At 39.1% G+C, this 18,638-nt stretch overlaps 2 protein-coding genes across 2 annotated transcripts; one reads left to right on the forward strand and one right to left on the reverse strand.

The window, feature by feature from the left end:
- Positions 1 to 449: 449 nt before the first annotated feature.
- On the forward strand, positions 450 to 10,416 carry LOC115928656. The gene is made up of 5 exons (XM_030996300.1): positions 450 to 552; positions 1,648 to 1,769; positions 5,503 to 5,694; positions 6,132 to 6,247; positions 10,056 to 10,416. Exons 2-4 carry the CDS (start codon positions 1,661 to 1,663, stop codon positions 6,239 to 6,241), a joined length of 411 nt encoding a protein of 136 aa, XP_030852160.1. The 5' UTR covers positions 450 to 552; positions 1,648 to 1,660; the 3' UTR covers positions 6,242 to 6,247; positions 10,056 to 10,416.
- Positions 10,417 to 12,899: 2,483 nt separating this feature from the next.
- LOC105437342 lies at positions 12,900 to 18,428 on the reverse strand. Its single transcript, XM_030996592.1, has 5 exons — positions 18,324 to 18,428; positions 17,023 to 17,144; positions 15,083 to 15,274; positions 14,532 to 14,644; positions 12,900 to 13,391 (listed from the first exon to the last, which is right to left on the reverse strand). The coding sequence occupies exons 2-4, from the start codon at positions 17,129 to 17,131 to the stop codon at positions 14,538 to 14,540; spliced, it is 408 nt and encodes a 135-aa protein (XP_030852452.1). The 5' UTR covers positions 17,132 to 17,144; positions 18,324 to 18,428; the 3' UTR covers positions 12,900 to 13,391; positions 14,532 to 14,537.
- Between the last annotated feature and the right edge of the window lie 210 nt (positions 18,429 to 18,638).

The following is an 18,638-nucleotide window of genomic DNA, read 5'->3' on the forward strand; positions in this document are numbered from 1 at the left end:
AAAGGTACATTTAGATGGTTCTTTATATCTTTAAAAGCTATCTGCACTAGTTTGGCGGGGGGGGGGATTAGACCTCCCTGCGTGGTCACTGACATGTGGTTATCTCATCAAATCAGCTCTCAGTTAACATAAGAAAAAGGGAACCATGGTGCTCAACACGTACTGCTTAGGCATTGTTGGATGTAAAGAGGGCGCAAGTAGCTACAAGAAGTGCAGTCCCGCATTAAAAAGTAAGATTTCTGAGAAGAGATGAATAAGATGTGTTGGGGACTGATCATGTTGTGAATGTGATCGACCGTTATGTCAAGGCAGGATCACCTTACCTGAGACCATACGGTCCGCCATACGCTGCATGTTCACATCCTGTCTACGCCATGTCTACGCCAGTGTTTGCCCCGAGAAAAAAACATAAATGGGGGCCCTGCAAAAGAAAACAATCATTCGCCAGCCCGGACCTCGACAAGAGCAACAGAACCAACCTTTCTTGCACCATACTATAGAGATCTCTAAACCATCGTCTTCAACAGTCTTCATCTGACCGTTCCTGTATTGGTAAGTGATAACAGTCATGGAGGTGTCGTGGTTTAGTGGTTCATTTACTTGACTCTCAATCCAAGGGTGTAGGGTTCGCATCCCATCCAGATACTAATGTCCTTTGGCAAAACATTCATCAACTTTTGTCACTCTCCTGACGGGTGATATTTTGTTGCTCGGTAGGATGCGAAAGTAATAAACAATTTGGCGCATCAGATCGATGTTTTTTTTTAACTCCGCCTCTTTAATCTGTTGATGAGAAAACTAATTTTATTCTGATATTTTACATTCAACAAAAAGGCGTTTAAACATGTTAACAGTTTGTTGAGCATTTTGATATGGTCGTGAGAGTTATTGGATTGTTAATCATATTGGCTAAGAAAGTGAGAAAAATATTTTTGGGAGTGTTAAGAAAATAATTTGTGGTACAAATAGTACAATAATCATTCAAGTATCACCATGTCGAGGGGCACTTTCACGGGATTAACATAGTGTCCCTTGTTCCAATTATTATTATTATTATCATTAATTATTCGTCGTCACCTGTGCCTGGGAGGCGAAAAGCGAACTGAATCTTTGTAACCCTCTTGTCTCCCCTCTCGGCTATTATACTGATTGGAGGTGTGCAGGTGGACCACTACACTGTGGTTTAGTGCAGCGGGTTCCGTGCAAAGGTGGTGACTCTCCTCTACACGGGGAGGTGGGAGGACGTAACGTCCTATCCGAGGGTTAGCAGGGCTGAATCTCTTGCTCGATTATCAAATTTCCATATGCTCGATTTGCATGCGAGCGAGTGAAAATATATAGTGTTATTATATATCAAAGATATATAAAAATATTTTAAAAATAGACTACCTTGCTACCGGATGTTTAGCGGTGATTGCTCGGATATTTATCATTTTGAATTTTTGGATGGCGGTTCCGGCCCCTCCCCCCCCCCCCCGCCTCATACGCCTATGTCAAGAACTTTATCGTGCTTTCCATTAAATTAAAAGTTGATTTAAGTTTCTTAAAATATCATGGTATGAATCTAAGATCTAGAAAATAGTGCTGAAAATCATTTAAACATTAATTATTTTCCTTCTATTTTAACACTTTTTTTTTTTTTTATAGATTTTCTTTAAAAATGAAAGGCACCATACTCGTAACCGTGGTGGTCCTTGGTTTGGTGATCGCTCACGTGACTGCGGCCAACTTGGAACATCTCTTCGATGATGAAGGGGACCTTCAAATGTGTAAGTTCCAAAGACCAGAGAGAATAAGAGAGAGAGAGAGAGAGAGAGAGAGAGGGGGGAGGAGAGAAAGAGAGAGAAAGGTAGAGAGGAAAAAGGGAATGTAAAATTGAAAGGGATAGAGAAATAAAGCGAAAGAGAGGAAAGAAGAAGAAGAGAGAGAGATTAGAGAGGGTAGGTGAGGGAGAAAGCAATAATAATTTATACAAAACACTAGGCGTAGCACTGACGTATTAAATGAGTACAATCTTTTTTGTTGTTGGGGAGGAGGGGGTGGGGGGGGGCAGAACAAAAATCCGCATCACCGCCAAGCGGCACAATGGGCAATTATTTTATAAAGAGGGGATGCGGATATTGACAATGACGGTCAAGATGTACTGTTTTTTTAATATTTTTAAATAAGAGGCACTCACCAGAGAGGAAAAAGGGCACTTATTACAAATGAGAATTAGGGGCAAGTACCAGAAGGAAAATGGCACCACTTAAGAAGGATAAAGGAACACGTGCAAAAATAATAGGGTCACTTATCAGTGATGAAAAGGGGCACTTTTATAAAGATAAGGGGGGCATCTCTCAATTTTGAAAAAGGGCAATCACCGGAGATAAAAAGGGGCATTTATAAGAATAAAAAGAGGACCTTGTCAAAACATAAGGGACACCTCTCAGATTTGAAAAGAGGCAATCATAATATAAGAGGTGAATGGGCACTTATCAGAGGTGGTAAAGAGCACTTCTTGTACTTGAAAAGGGGCACTCACTTGAGATGAATAGGGGCACTTGTGATGATATAAGGGGGCACTTATTACAAAGCAAAATTGCCACTTGTTGTAGGAAAAGGGGCACCTATGAGATTTTAATAGAGGCATTTATTAGAGGTGGGGGTACGGGCATTTATGAGAAGGGGAGGTGGATATATATTTTTTTAAACAGGCATGTCTCAGAAGGAAAAAGGGCTCTTATTAGAAAGAAAGGGGGAACACGTGTTAAAATAAAAATTGGCACTTATCAGAGGTGAGAAGGAGCTCTCATCAAAGATAAAAAGGGGCACTTGTCTGAAGAGGATCGGGCACTTATTACAAAGGAAAAAGGCATATAGCCTATGTTAATGTAAAATGGGCACCTCTCAGATTTGAATAGGGCAATTATCAGAGGTAAAGGGGCATTTATCTGAGGTAAATCAGTACAGATATCTCTCAAGTACCACAATCTTTTCGTGATTATATGAAACAGTGTGAAGATAATGCATCTATGTTTCTAAAACCAACTTCAAACTCTGAGATCATTGATATTGTGTCATCTTTGAAACCATCTAAATCTAGTGGTTCTGATGATATTTCACCTAGAATTATAAAGGAGTGCATTCACCTTTTTATTGATCCCTTATGTAAAATCTTTAATATGTCTTTATCTCAGGGAGTTGTTCCAGATAAACTCAAGGTAGCTAAAGTGGTACCAGTATATAAAAAATCTGACCGTAAAAATGTTATTAATTATAGGCCAATATCACTGTTACCAATCTTTTCTAAAATTCTTGAGAAAATAATTTATAAACGCTTAAATGAGTTTTTATCTAAAAAGAATATCTTGATTCCTCAGCAGTGCGGTTTTCGTAAGCACTTCTCCACACAAATGGGTGTGTTTAATTTATTAAGTAATATCATAAAAGCTTTTGATGGAGACAAGTATTGTCTGGGGATGTTCTTAGATCTATCTAAGGCGTTTGATACCATTGACCATGGTATCCTCCTCAGAAAACTAGAGCATTATGGAATACGTGGTGTAGCATTGTCTTGGTTCCAAAGCTATTTGTTTGACAGATCTCAATTTGTTGTGGTGGATGGTAGTAGTTCCCAACTTGCTTCTATTAAATATGGTGTACCTCAGGGTTCTGTTCTTGGTCCCCTGTTGTTTTTAATTTATATAAATGATATAATACACTCGTCAACATTATTCTCATACTCCCTGTTTGCTGATGATACCAGCTTGCTGCTGGTTGATAAGAAGGCTGAAGATTTATTACTAATTGCAAATCAAGAGATTCAGAAACTGTATGCATGGTATTGTTGTAATAAGTTATTATTGAATGTTCAAAAGACCAAATGTGTTATTTTTCGCTCAAAGGGTAAAAAGCTTCCAGATGGTATTACTTTTCTTAATGTTGGAGGCCATGATGTTGCACTTAGTGAAAATGTTCAGTTCTTAGGGTTAACTATGGATGAACATTTATCTTGGAAGAATCATTTAGATGTTGTATGCACTAAGTTGTCTCGAAGTGTAGGTGTCATTTTTAGATTGAAATTTATTTTACCTGAAAGAGTGCTGATAACATTATATAATAGTATTATTCTTCCTTATTTGACATATTGTAATGTTGCCTGGGGAAACACTTTTAAGTCATATCTTGATAAGTTAAGAGTATTGCAGAAGAAGGCAATAAGGCTTATTACTAATTCTAATTATAAACATCCAAGTTCTCCATTGTTCCTTCGATTAAGAATGTTACCACTAAGAGGACTTGTGTCAATCAATTGCGTATTGTTTATGTATAAACTTCAGTTTATGCCTCATGAATGTACGTTAAAAGATTTATTCCGTAAAAACTCACAAATTCATAATTATAATACACGTCAAAGGGGTCTTATTCATCAGCCTTTTGCAAGAACAAATATCACTCTGACCTCTTTCCATATCTCTTGCATCAAAGAATGGAACAGTTTGCCTGATGATATAAAATATAGTACAACTCTTTGTAGGTTTAGAAGGTTATCTAAAACGTACCTACTTGGAAAACTGACATAATTCTACTTTGTATCTTAATAATTTCTCATTCTCAAATGCTTATAGACCACTAAGGACTGTGTGTGTGTGTGTGTGTGTGTGTGTGTGTGTGCGCGCGTGTGTGTGAATATTTTTTTGTGTTCTATATTCTGTAGCTTAGTTTGTTTCCATCCCTTGTATAAACATTACATTCTTTTTATTCACCTTGCCATATCGTTAATGTATGTATTTTGTTGACTATAGGGCCCCGCTCACAAGCTTAGCTTCTACAGGGGTCCTAAAACCATTCACTTAATGATGTACTATTACCAGTCTCTTTTTCATGTAAAAGATTATATCATGTTTTGTGTGGTTTTGAATAAATGAACTTGAACTTGAACTTGTAAAGGGGCACTTATCAGAGTTCGTTAGAGACACTTATAAGAATGTGGAACGGGCACCTATTTGAAATTTTAAAAAGAAGTGTTTAATTAAAGTAAAAAGGGGTACTTGAGGGTTTTTTGCTTGACTACAAATTTGGGAATTTAATTGTTTTCCAAAAAACGTATACAAAAGTATAATTTACAAAAAAATGAGAAAAAAAACCCGGAAAGTCATTTCACTTCAGTAACAATTGTAAATCACTGGTATTGAATAAGAAATAAACCACGTTTGAATTGTATTGGGGGGGGCAACTGCCCCCAAGCCCCCACCCTCATCAGTACGCCAGTGGGGAGTAGCATGATAAAATAAAACTTACTCCAAAAAAAAAATTTAAGTATAAAACGTGCAATCTCCATTCTGATAAAAGTTTAGAATGTTTAGTGTCAATAATAAAGTGTCCCTTTTATATATTAGTATGCATTCTAAGAGTGTTATATTTCTATGTTATTTTTAGCGTAATATTTTAGAGTCTTTTAGAACAAGATAACATACAATCATTGCATTTATTTTCCCCCATTACGTAACACATTTCTAGATCTGGATGAAGAGGCCGTAGATGACGTCCTGGCTGCTAGCTGGTTCTCACATGCGATCCACAATGCCGGTTCCTGGACTAAGAAGGCGGTCCACGATGCCGGGGATTGGACCAAGAAAGCCGCACATGATGTCGCGGGTGCTGTAAAGAAGGGGTGCGGTGTGGTCAACTCGCTGCCTTTTAAGGAGCTGGGTAAGTTAGTAGTATGAGTGAGTCAGTGGGTGTCTGATTAGTGGAATGAATGAATAATTGATTGATTGATTGATTAATTGGTTGGTTTATTGGTTTTGATCATCAAGTAGTGAGAGAGAAAGAGAAAGAGAGAGAGAGAGAGAGAGAGAAAGGGAGAGAGAAAAGAGAGAGAGAGCGAGAGAGAGTGAGAGAGAGAGGGAGAGAAGGAGAGAGAAAAGAGAGAGAGAAAGAGAGCAAGAGGGAAATTAAAACAAAAAGAGGAAAGACAAACAATTTGAAAAACAAGTGAACGGTCTTCATATGTCTATGTTTGGTGGCATATATTTGTTTTAAACTTAACGTAGTCGCAGAGGGAGGGAGGGGCGTACCCCCATGCCGGGCCCTTCGATCTGCCACTGCTGTTCTACTTAATTATTTTTCTCTTGATTTCACGACAGTTATGCGTAGGAATGAGGCTCTCCGCAAACGTGGGATCAGTGAAGACCAGCTTGCCGCTGCATTAGAAGGCTACAAGGGCCTCAAGCAAGTCTGCCACGTTGTGGGTTAAATATCAGTAAGTATATATCCATGGGTGTCGATCCCGGGGGGATGGGGGATATATCCCCCCCCCCAAAAAAAAAATAAAAAAAAAAAAATAAATAAATAAATAAATAAATAAATAAATAAAATAATATATATATATATATATATATCCCCCCAATAATTCACCATAAAAAAAAAATGAAGAGAAAAATTAACGATGAGAGCCCGATGAGAGTAGTTAATGGTTATTACTCGCAAGATGACCATCAATATACACATTTTGCTATCTCATTTTCATAATACATACATATAGAAATAGAAAACGAAGTAAATGAGACAACCGTATATGAGACAAGAATAAATTGAATTCTCGCTCATACGGCTTCATCAGGAATTGATGAATTTATTCAATTTATTCAATCAACAGCATCATAGAAATGCAGTGCGCCAAATGCAAAGCCGCAGCGTTAAAAAGCAACGAGCTAAATGTTAAGCGCGAAGCGCAAAAGTGCAAAAAAGAAGTAGAGAGTGGGAGAGAGAGATAATGAGAGACAGAGAGGAACCCAGGTAGCAAGCCCGTGTGGGACCCACATGGGTCCCATATTCTCTCAAACATGGCCCCATATGAAAAACCATCTGGGGCCCTAAGGCCTCTGCACCCAAGAAGCATATGGGTCCCATATAAGACAGATGGGACCCGGATGGGACCCATACCAAACTGGGCCCAAATGGGTTATGCCCAGCTTAATCCCATCTGGTACCCATTTTGGTTAACCCAGATATATCCCATGTGGGTTATACCCAGAATTTTCCCCATGTGTTACCCATATGGGCATATTCATATTCTGCCCATATGTGTACGCCCAGCTCATTCCCATCTGGGACCCATAAGGGCAGGCCCAGATAGATCCCATATGGGTTACGAAATATTGGCCCCATATGGGGTACATATAGGTTCCATTTAGCCCAGATGGCACAAGTGACCCAGATCATCCCCATATGGCCCCATATGGGCTTGCTACCTGGGAAAAGGGAAAAGGGGAAAAAACGGACAGAAGAGAAAAGGAAGAAAGACAAGAGAAAGACGGTTTTGTCCAAATGGCAGCATGTAGGAGATGAAACTTAATAAGCCAGATCAGAAATAGCTTCGGAACGCATGACCCCCAAATATCCACAGATCTTTTACACTATGGATACGTCCCACTTGTGCATTTTAGAATAATCACTGTCGAAGTGATGGAGGTGCTTCACGAATACCTTTTGTTTGCCCTCTTTAGAAGAATACTTCTACCTGTGTATCAGATAAATGTACTGTTGGTGCATAAATGAATACTGATAACATAACTTTCATGAGCACCATACCAGTATTCGTCTCAATGGTTTCACAATTTGGGACCGAATGACCTTTATCTGCACATGCGCAAATTCTAATTACGAACTCGCTTATTGTTTCCTGATTCATACTCGGTATCTATTTTGTTTTATTGATTTCATCCATTTCTTTGTTTATTTATATCTCTCAGTGGCGGATCCAGGGGGGGGGGGCACAGAGGGCACGTGCCCCCCCCCCCGGCCAAAAATATGTTAAAATCAGCTCTTAATTCGCTCAAAATGTACTGAAAAACAGGGGCGTGCCCCTCCCCCCCCCCCGCTCGGCCAATTTGTTTCTATTTTTTTAATTTATTTTTAAAAAATAAATAAAAAATAAAATATGCCAATGGCTAACCAAAAAAGGTGACCTTACCCCCCCCCCCCCCCAACGGAGCAAAATGTCAAATTTAAAAATTTCGTGATCAAAAAAAAGAATTGCCCTCCCCCTCCCCCCCCCCCCCCCCCCCCCTCTCGCTTATTCAGCGGCTGGCCGAGTCGTTGCGATTTTTTTGGGGACTAAACATTATATATATATATATATATATGTTCTCTTTTCCACCGTGTGCCCCCCGGCAAGAAATTCCTGGATCCACCCCTGTCTCTACATGTAAAACATATGAAGAGCTATTTTCCGAAAGGAGCAAAATCTTTTAATAGCAAATGGAAATAAGGATACACCTTTTCCTCTATTTACCTTGAACAAAATTATTAACCTAAATTACGAGAGAAATTATGAAAACATGCATCTTTTAATAACAATTTTCCATAGACACCTGAACAAAATCGGGTAAACTTAAAAAGTTCTTTCTTAAGTTACACACATGGATCTAGTGCCTCTTGAAAAAAGCTCTTTGTATGTACATAAACGAGCAATACAACAGAATACTCCAGTTCGATATTTTGAGAAAGATTATTATTTCACAATTTATTTTTGTTTTATTGAAAAGCTGATATAGGCCTTTGTATTGTATTCAAACGTAACAGGCATAAGATAGTTAAGGTGTTTTTGAAGGTTGAAGTTTTGTTTATAACACCCTTCCAATAATAATGCACCTTCTAAGACTGGTTATAGTTTTTGAAGAAAAAAATAGTGCTCTGGTCAGGGCCTTAGGGGAACATTATGCTTATATTTTAGAATTTAGAGCGTATCTGGTATGATAAGTATATCTGGGTGAAAAGGGAGATAATGGAAGTTTGTTGTTTGGTATAGTTGGAACGTAAGTTTTATATTATGTTTTTAAGAAACAGACAGTTTGTATGAGATCAGGAGTGGAAATTTTCTGTCTACATGAACCTTTCCTGGTTGTTTATTAATGCATTTGCCCACTGGTAACATAATACTTTCACAAGTTGATATCCCTCACCATTGGATTTTTTTTTGGTAATGTCTAAATTTCGTTTCAAAATAGATGATATCAGTCTGGTAGGCCTATACACTGCAGGCAAGAGTCAGGACTAACATTTAGCATGTTATTAATTTTATTACCACTCTTATATTCTCTGAAATGTTATATTTATTCAGAGTGACTTGAAAAAGTTAATAACTTGGAAATCAAAAAAAAAAAATCCAAGGGGGGGGGGGGGGGGTTTACACATATAAAAATACCAAAGGGGGAGTTTAAACCCCCCCCCCCCCCCCCCCCCCCCCCCTCTGTGTACGCGCCTGCACCCCTGTATATATCCATCTTCTTTTTCACAAGATTGCATGATGCGGCAATTTTTGACGCGTCATGTTGAAGTAAAATCACGATGTGGATGCAATTAAACAGTGCGAAAATTGGGTTGTGTTTATTTTACTAACAGTTACAGTTACTTGTACCGTGCTATATTGGAGGGCGTCAGTGCCTGATGCGGCTGTCTTTGACACGCCTTTGGGAGTAGCCTCATATACAAAGTGGATGCAAATAAACAGTGCAAACAAAATTGATTATCTAAAGCCTCGGTCACAAATGCCATTACGAACTGCTACGAACGCCGTACGAACGATTTTCAGACAATGGAAATTCGGGAAGACAATGGAAAAACAGGGAGATTCGTAAGAAATTATTGTCCGTACGAACCTTTGTGACCGTAGCATTACTGATGTCTTGTATCGGGGTAATTTGCCTGTACAATCATGCTTGATAACGGGTTCAAAATGACGTTCATTTGCAACTGACGTCAAAGTTTAAAAGTGTTGATTTATGTGTAAATATAGAATAGAAGCAGCCAAGAAAGAAATGAAAAGTGCTATTTGTGGGCAACACGGTCATGATCCCCAGATCTCTCTCTCTCTCTCTCTCTCTCTCTCTCTCTTTCTATCTCTCTCTCGCTCTCTCTCTCTCTCTCTTTTTCTTTCTCTCTCTCCGTCAAGTCTATATTCATTATTAGATTTTTATTTGGACATGTTGGATGTAATTGTTTGTCTTTCATGTTGCTATCAGATTATGAAGTAATATTATTATCGATAATCACTATTCATATTGCAGAAAGAGGACAAGGACGATTGAAAGGAAACACACGGAGCCCGCTTTCCTCATGTAAATTCATCAACATTTTGTCTGTTTATCATTTCCTCATACTCAGACACTTTAATTAAGCCTATGATGTCTGGTCGCAGTTGATTTACCGATTAGCAAAATCACTGCAGTTCTTAATTTTTGTTTTCCACTTCAAAATGAAATGTATTTAAAATCCAATAACGGAAAGGGATAAATATGAATGATTGACGTTTTGATGATCATCGTAAGTATACAAATTTAAGAACCCACCGATTCTTCCCCTCCGAATGCAGCTTGAAAAAAGTATGATGACTAAGAAACTCCCGTACTAATTTCACGAAACTTCAAATTTAAAATAATAAAGAATAATTTGTTTACATTCCATCAAAAAGAGTATTGCTGATCGTTCGTCTGAGGAGTAGATTATAATAAATTTTCGAGTAGAAAAGAAAATATGTGCATTGTTGTGTTATCTTTTGTGTGATACTGTGTGATAATGACAAATTATAAACTATCAAAGATGTGGGAGAGAGAGAGAGAGAGAGAGAGAGTAAAGATAGGGAGAGAGAGAGAGAAACATGAAAGTGAGAGAGAGAAAGAGAGAGAGAGAGAAAATATTTATAGGGCTTTCATGTGAACGATAAAATCCTGTTTCTCTTTTACCAGTCGATAATTCAGAGTACTATTACATTTGATTCCATTATCTGGTTTAATAATGCAAGGCAAAGTGACAAACAAAAGCTGAGAAGGGTTGTAAAATAAGCCAGCAAAATAATGAACCATACTGTTGACCTAGATGAAGTCTGTAAGGAAAGAGTAGTATCTAAGGCCCTATCCATTATGTCTGATCTTACCCACCCCCTTAATGACCAGTACATACACCTGAAAAGCGGACGAAGATTGAGATCTGTTAAAGCAAGAACTAGTCGCTGCATTAATTCATTCATTCCACTTTCCATAAGAGTTTTTAATGAAACCCAGTAAAGAGAAGAGAATGTGAAAACCATGCAAAATACCCTCATTGACATGTTACACGCTACTGTTATACTATATCAAGAAATAATTGTTAACACAAAATACCTACTTCAGATTAGAGCATATAAGAATACAAGAAAATGGAGGATAATGTAAGAAGAAAGAGAGAAGAAGAAGAAGAAGAAGAAGAAGAAGAAGAAGAAGAAGAAGAAGAAGAAAAGGAAGAAAAAAGAGTATTTAAATGTATATTCATCATGATCATGTATATTATATCAAAATATGTATACTAAAACAGGGCCCTATATGTCAATTATATGTTGTTCCTATGCTCATATGTTGAAGCAAGATTGTTCATGTGCATATAAACAATTATCCTATATGGACACAATAAAGAAATGAAATGAAATTAAATATAGAGCCCGGGTGTCACTCATACATAAATGCTGCCCAACCGTGTCCATCAACCTTTGACATGAATCCTAATGGCGTATCGCACCTTTTCTGAAAAGGACCCTAATGGCGTATCGCACGTTTTCTTAAATGCCCCTAATGGCGTTCGCCTATGTATTTCATATTTTCCGAAATGGACCTGCGAAACGTTTTTTCAAAGTGGGGTGGTAAGCGAGCAAAGCAAGTGGAGCATAAATTGGCGTAGGGTCCAGGGGCATTGCCTCGGCGGGGATCAAGTAGCGAAGCCCACGGAAGCTCAGGGGTTTTAGGCGATTAGGGAAAAGAGCGGAGTATAAACATGATGAGTATTTAGTCTCAATGTCTCACATTGTTTTCCTTGCACTAAAATATATATTCGAGATCATTTTATCCTGTGAATTTTCGTGTAAATATAATAATATGAAAAGAGCGCTAGCTATCACTGCTATACCCGATCCCATGCTCGGACCCTGCCACCCCTATACGTAACACTGTCATTTTTTCTGCAACAACAATTTTTCGAAATTGATTAAAGGTTGCCTAGTTGAGCAGAACATTATACACGCAAACATTTTAAAAGTGCCCAGGCTACCGAAATGCTTTCATGTATTGCCAAGTTCGTTAGCCAAATATTTGTGATTGATTCAATAAAGAGACCTTGGCAGTTTCTTCTTATTTGTCTAAAAAAGAGCATTTAAAAAAGAAAAAGAAGTGTCATATTCTATAGCAAAATAAAATGATGGTATACTGAGGCCTGGACCCCATGCCAATGTATGCTCCACTTGTTTTGGTCGCTACACTCTACCTGATAGTTACCTCCCCACTTTGAAAAATGTTTCGCGGGTCCATTTCGGAAAATGTGCGATACATAGGCCTACGCCATTAGGGGCATTTAAGAAAAGATGCGATACGCCATTAGGGTCCTTGTCAGAAAAGGTGCGATACGCCATTAGGATCCATGTCAAAGGTTGATGGACACGGCTGGGCAGCATTTATGTATGAGTGACACCCCCCGGGCTCTATATAGCCCTATAAATATTATTTTTTTCTCTCTCTCTCACTTTCATGTTTCTCTCTCTCTCTCTCTCTTTCTCCTCTCTCTCTTTCCTTCTCCTCTCTCTCTCTCTCTTTTTCTCTCCCCTCTCTCTCTCCCTATTTCGCTCTAGCTTTGCTTTCTCTTCCACTCTCCATCTTGCCCCCTTCTCAATCTCTCTCTCTCTCTCCTTTCTCTCTCTCTTTCTCCTCTCTCTCTCTTTCTTTCTCCTCTCTCTCTCCCCCTCTCTCTCTCCCGCCCTCTCTCCCTATTTCGCTCTAGCTTTGCTTTCTCTTCCACTCTCCATCTTGCCCCTTCTCAATCTCTCTCTCTCTCTCCCACATGTTTGATAGTTTATCATTATCACATAGATCACACAAAAGATAACACAAAACTGCACTTATTTTCTTTTGTACTCAATAATGCAGACGAACGATCAGCAAACTACAATATACCCGTTTGTAATGGAATGTAAACAAATTATTCTTTAGTATTTTAAATTTGAATTTTCATGAAATTAGTACGGGAGTTTCTTAGTCATCACACTTTTTTTCAAGCTGCATTCGGAGGGGAAGAATCGGTGGGTTCTTAAATTTGTATACTTACGATGATCATCAAAACGTCAATCATTCATATTTATCCCTTTCCGTTACGCAAATATATATACGGTGAGCTATGAAAGATTATTGGATTTTAAATACATTTTATTTTGAAGTGGAAAACAAAAATTAAGAATTGCAGTGATTTTGCTTATCGGTAAATCAACTGCGACCAGACATCATAGGCTTAATTAAAGTGTCTGAGTATGAGGAAATGATGAACAGATAAATGTTGATGAATTTAAATGAGGAAGGCGGGCTCCATAATGTTTTCTTTCAATCGTCTTTCTGCAATAAAGATATAAATAGTGATTATCGATAATATATTACTTCATAATCTGCCAGCCACATAATTATAAGAAAACAATTACATCCAACATGTTCAAATAAAAAAAGTCCAATAATGAATATAGACGTGACGAAGAGAGAGAGAGAGAGAGAGATAGAAAGAGGGAGAGAAAGAGAGAGAGAGAGAGATCTGGGGATCATGGCCGTGTGGCCCACAAATAGCACTTTTCATTTCTTTCTTGGCTGCTTCTATTCTATATTTACACATAAATCAACACTTTTAAACTTTGACGTCAGTTGCAAATGAACGTCATTTTTTAACCCGTTATCAAGCATGATTGTACAGGCAAATTAGCCCGATACAAGCAATGCTACGGTCACAGAGGTTCGTACGAACAATAATTTCTTACGAATCTCCCTGTTTTTCCATTGTCTTCCTGAATTTCCATTGTCTGAAAATTGTTCGTACGGCGTTCGTAGCAGTTCGTAATGGCATTTGTGACCGAGGCTTTAGATAATCAATTTTGTTTGCACTGTTTATTTGCATCCACTTTGTGTATGAGGCTACTCCCAAAGGCGTGTCAAAGACTGCCGCCCTCCAATAAAGCACGGTACAAGACAGTAGTCACTGTAACTGTCAGTAAAATAAACACAACCCAATTTTCGCACTGTTTAATTGCATCCACATCGTGATTTTACTTCAACATGACGCGTCAAAAACTGCCGCATCATGCAATGACGCAGCCCTGCGTCTCCAAAAAGCAGGCACGGATCCAGGATTTCTTAGAGGAAGGGGCCCAACTTCTTTTTTTTTTGCTCCCGAAAATTGAAAATCGCGCCGGCCGAAAAGTCGCTCAGTGGGGGGGGGGGGGGGGGGGGGGGGGGGGGGGGGGGGGGGTCGTGAGGAAATTTTTTTGGGGGGTCCTCGAATATTTAAAAATTTGCACCCCCACCCCCTTTAGCGCAACCCCACAAAAAGGTAAAAAATCACGTGTTTTTACATGATTTTTTTTTCTCAAGGCCCCCCCCCCCTGGATCCGCCACTGCCAAAAAGACGCTTCGCGTGCGTGCAACGCGGGCATAAATCTACTAATCATTAGACTTTATGAAAAAGAAGAAGATGGATATAATTATACTTACTGATATTTAACCCACAACGTGGCAGACTTGCTTGAGGCCCTGGTAGCCCGCGTACAAGCCAGCCTGGTCTTCACTGACCCCACGTTTGCGGAGAGCCTCATTCCTACGCATAACTGTCGTGCAATCAAGAGGAAAATAATTAAGTAGAACAGCAGTGGCAGATCGAAGGGCCCGGCGTGGGGTACGCCCCTCCCTCCCTCTGCGACTACGTTAAGTTTAAAACAAATATGTGCCACCAAACATAGACATATGAAGACCGTTCACTTGTTTTTCAAATTGTTTGTCTTTCCTCTTTTTTGTTTTAATTTCCCTCTTGCTCTCTTTCTCTCTCTCTTTTCTCTCTCATTCTCTCCCTCTCTCTCTCTCTCTCTCTCTCTCTCTCGCTCTCTCTCTCTCTTTCTCTCTCTCTTTCTCTCTCTCTCTCTCTCTCTCTTTCTCTCTCACTACTTGATGATCAAAACCAATAAACCAACCAATTAATCAATCAATCAATCAATTATTCATTCATTCCACTAATCAGACACCCACTGACTCAATTACTACTAACTTACCCAGCTCCTTAAAAGGCAGCGAATTGACCACACCGCACCCCTTCTTTACAGCACCCGCGACATTGTGTGCGGCTTTCTTGGTCCAATCCCCCGCATCGTGGACCGCCTTCTTAGTCCAGGAACCGGCATCGTGGATCGCATGTGAGAACCAGCTAGCAGCCAGGACGTCATCTACGGCCTCTTCATCCAGATCTAGAAATGTGTTACGTAATGGGGGAAAATAAATGCAATGATTGTATGTAATCTTGTTCTAAAAGACTCTAACATAACGCTCAAATAACATAGAAATATAACACTCTTAGAATGCATACTAATATATCAAAGGGACACTTTATTATTGACACTAAACATTCTAAACTTTTATCAGAATGGAGATTGCACGTTTTATACTTGAAATTTTGTTTGGAGTAAGTTTTATTTTATCATGCTACTCCCCACTGGCGTACTGATGAGGGTGGGGGCTTGGGGGCAGTTGCCCCCCCCCAATACAATTCAAACGTGGTTTATTTCTTATTCAATACCAGTGATTTACAATTGTTACTGAAGTGAAATGACTTTCTGGGGGTTTTTCTCATTTTTTTGTAAATTATACTTTTGTATACGTTTTTTGGAAAATTATTAAATTCCCAAATTTTTAGTCAAGCAAAAAAACCCTCAAGTACCCCTTTTTACTTTAAATAAACGCTTCTTTTTAAAATTTCAAATAGATGCCCGTTCCACATTCTTATAAGTGTCTCTAACGAACTCTGATAAGTGCCCCTTTACCTCAGATAAGTGCCCCTTTACCTCTGATAATTGCCCTATTCAAATCTGAGAGGTGCCCATTTTACATTAACATAGGCTATATGCCTTTTTCCTTTGTAATAAGTGCCCGATCCTCTTCAGACAAGTGCCCCTTTTTATCTTTGATGAGAGCTCCTTCTCACCTCTGATAAGTGCCAATTTTTATTTTAACACGTGTTCCCCCTTTCTTTCTAATAAGAGCCCTTTTCCTTCTGAGACATGCCTGTTTAAAAAAATATATATCCACCTCCCCTTCTCATAAATGCCCGTACCCCACCTCTAATAAATGCCTCTATTAAAATCTCATAGGTGCCCCTTTTCCTACAACAAGTGGCAATTTTGCTTTGTAATAAGTGCCCCCTTATATCATCACAAGTGCCCCTATTCATCTCAGGTGAGTGCCCCTTTTCAAGTACAAGAAGTGCTCCTTACCACCTCTGATAAGTGCCCATTTACCTCTTATATTATGATTGCCTCTTTTCAAATCTGAGAGGTGTCCCTTATGTTTTGACAAGTTCCTCTTTTTATTCTTATAAATGCCCCTTTTTATCTCCGGTGATTGCCCTTTTTCAAAATTGAGAGATGCCCCCCTTATCTTTATAAAAGTGCCCCTTTTCATCACTGATAAGTGACCCTATTATTTTTGCACGTGTTCCTTTATCCTTCTTAAGTGGTGCCATTTTCCTTCTGGTACTTGCCCCTAATTCTCATTTGTAATAAGTGCCCTTTTTCCTCTCTGGTGAGTGCCTCTTATTTAAAAATATTAAAAAACAGTACATCTTGACCGTCATCGTCAATATCCGCATCCCCTCTTTATAAAATAATTGCCCATTGTGCCGCTTGGCGGTGATGCGGATTTTTTTCTGCCCCCCCTCTCCACCCCCTCCTCCCCAACAACAAAAAAGATTGTACTCATTTAATACGTCAGTGCTACGCCTAGTGTTTTGTAAAAATTATTATTGCTTTCTCCCTCACCTACCCTCTCTCTCTCTCTCTCTCTCTCTCCTCTTTCCTCTCTTTCGCTTTATTTCTCTATGCCTTTCAATTTTACATTCCCTTTTTCCTCTCTACCTTTCTCTCTCTCTCTCTCCCTCTCTCTGTCTCTCTCTCTCTCTCTCTCTCTCTCTCTCTTATTCTCTCTCGTCTTTGGAACTTACACGTTTGGAGGTCCCCGTCATCATCGAAGAGATGTTCCAAGTTGGCCGCAGTCACGTGAGCGATCACCAAACCAAGGACCACCATGGTAGCGAGAACGGTGACTTTCATTTTCAAAGATAATCTGTGAAAAAGTGTTAAAATAGAAGGAACAATAAATTATTAAATGATTTTCAGAACTATTTTTTAGATCTTAGATTCATACCATGATAAATGATATTTTAAGAAACTTCAATCAACTTTTAATTGAATGGAAATCATGATTAAGTGTTTGGCATAGGCGGGGGGGGGGGGGGGGGGGCTGGAGCCGTCATCCAAGAATTTCAAAATGATAAATATCCCAGCGATCATCGCTAAACATCCGGCAGCAAGGTAGTCTATTTTTTTTTAAGTCTTTGATATATTTTGTAACAACACTATATATTTTCACTCGCTCGCATGCAAAATCGAGCATATGAAATTGTGATAATTATTCGAGCTAGAGATTCAGCCCTGCTAACCCTCAGATAAGACGTTACGTCCTCCCACCTTCCCGTGTAGAGGGGAGTAACCACCTTTGCACGTTAAGAACCCGCTGCACTATTCGTAGTAAGGGGAAACCCCGGTGTAGTGGTCCACCTGCAAACCCTTAATCAGTTATAGTCGGAAGGAGAGACCCGAGGGTTACAGAGATTCAGTTCGCTTTTCGCCTCTTAGGCGCAGGTGATGACGCCAAACAATAAAAAATTACATAATGATAATACTTGGAATTAAGGACACTAAAATATGTTATTCCCGTGAAAGTGCCCCTCGACATAATGATATTAATAATTGTATGTTTAATGTATGGTGGGCGGTATGAAAATAATTCTTAGTATCCTATTGAAAATGACTATTGATATTTCCCCCTTACAAAAATTATTTTCTTGACACTCCCAAGAATTTTTTTCTAACATTCTTAGCCGATAATGATTAACTTGATTCAAATAACTCTCACGACCATATCAAAATGCTCAACAAAATAATTGTTAACATGTTTAAACGCCTTTTTGTTAAATGTAAAAATATCAGAATTAAATCATTTTCTCATCAACAGATCGAAGAGACGAAGTTGAAAGAACGTCGATTTGATTCGTCAAATTGTTTATTACTTTCGCATCCTACCGAGCAACAATTATCACCGGTGAGGAGAGGAACAAAAGTTTATCAATGTTTTGCCAAAGGACATTAGTGTCTGGATGGGATGCGAACCCTACACCCTTGGATTGAGAGTCAAGTGAATGAACCACTATACCACGACACCTCCATGACTGTTATCACTTACCAATCCAGGAACGGTCAGATGAAGACTGTTGAAGACGATGGTTTAGAGATCTCTAGAGTATGGTGCAAGAAAGGTTGGTTCTGTTACTCTTGTCGAGGTCCTGACTGGCGAATGGTTGGTTTCCTTTGCAGGACCCCGTTTATGCTTTTTTCCCTCTCGGTGCAGACACTGGCGCAGCCTTGGCATAGACAGGATGTGGACATGGGCGTATGGCGGACCGTATGGCCACAGGTAAGATGATCCTGTCCCGGATCCTGACTTGACATGATGCTCGATCAGTCCCCACCAGAACAAATCTTATTGATTTCTTTTCAG

The sequence above is a fragment of the Strongylocentrotus purpuratus genome, unplaced genomic scaffold, assembly GCF_000002235.5.
Source record: "Strongylocentrotus purpuratus isolate Spur 01 unplaced genomic scaffold, Spur_5.0 spur5_contig_855, whole genome shotgun sequence".
Lineage (NCBI taxonomy): Eukaryota > Metazoa > Echinodermata > Echinoidea > Camarodonta > Strongylocentrotidae > Strongylocentrotus > Strongylocentrotus purpuratus.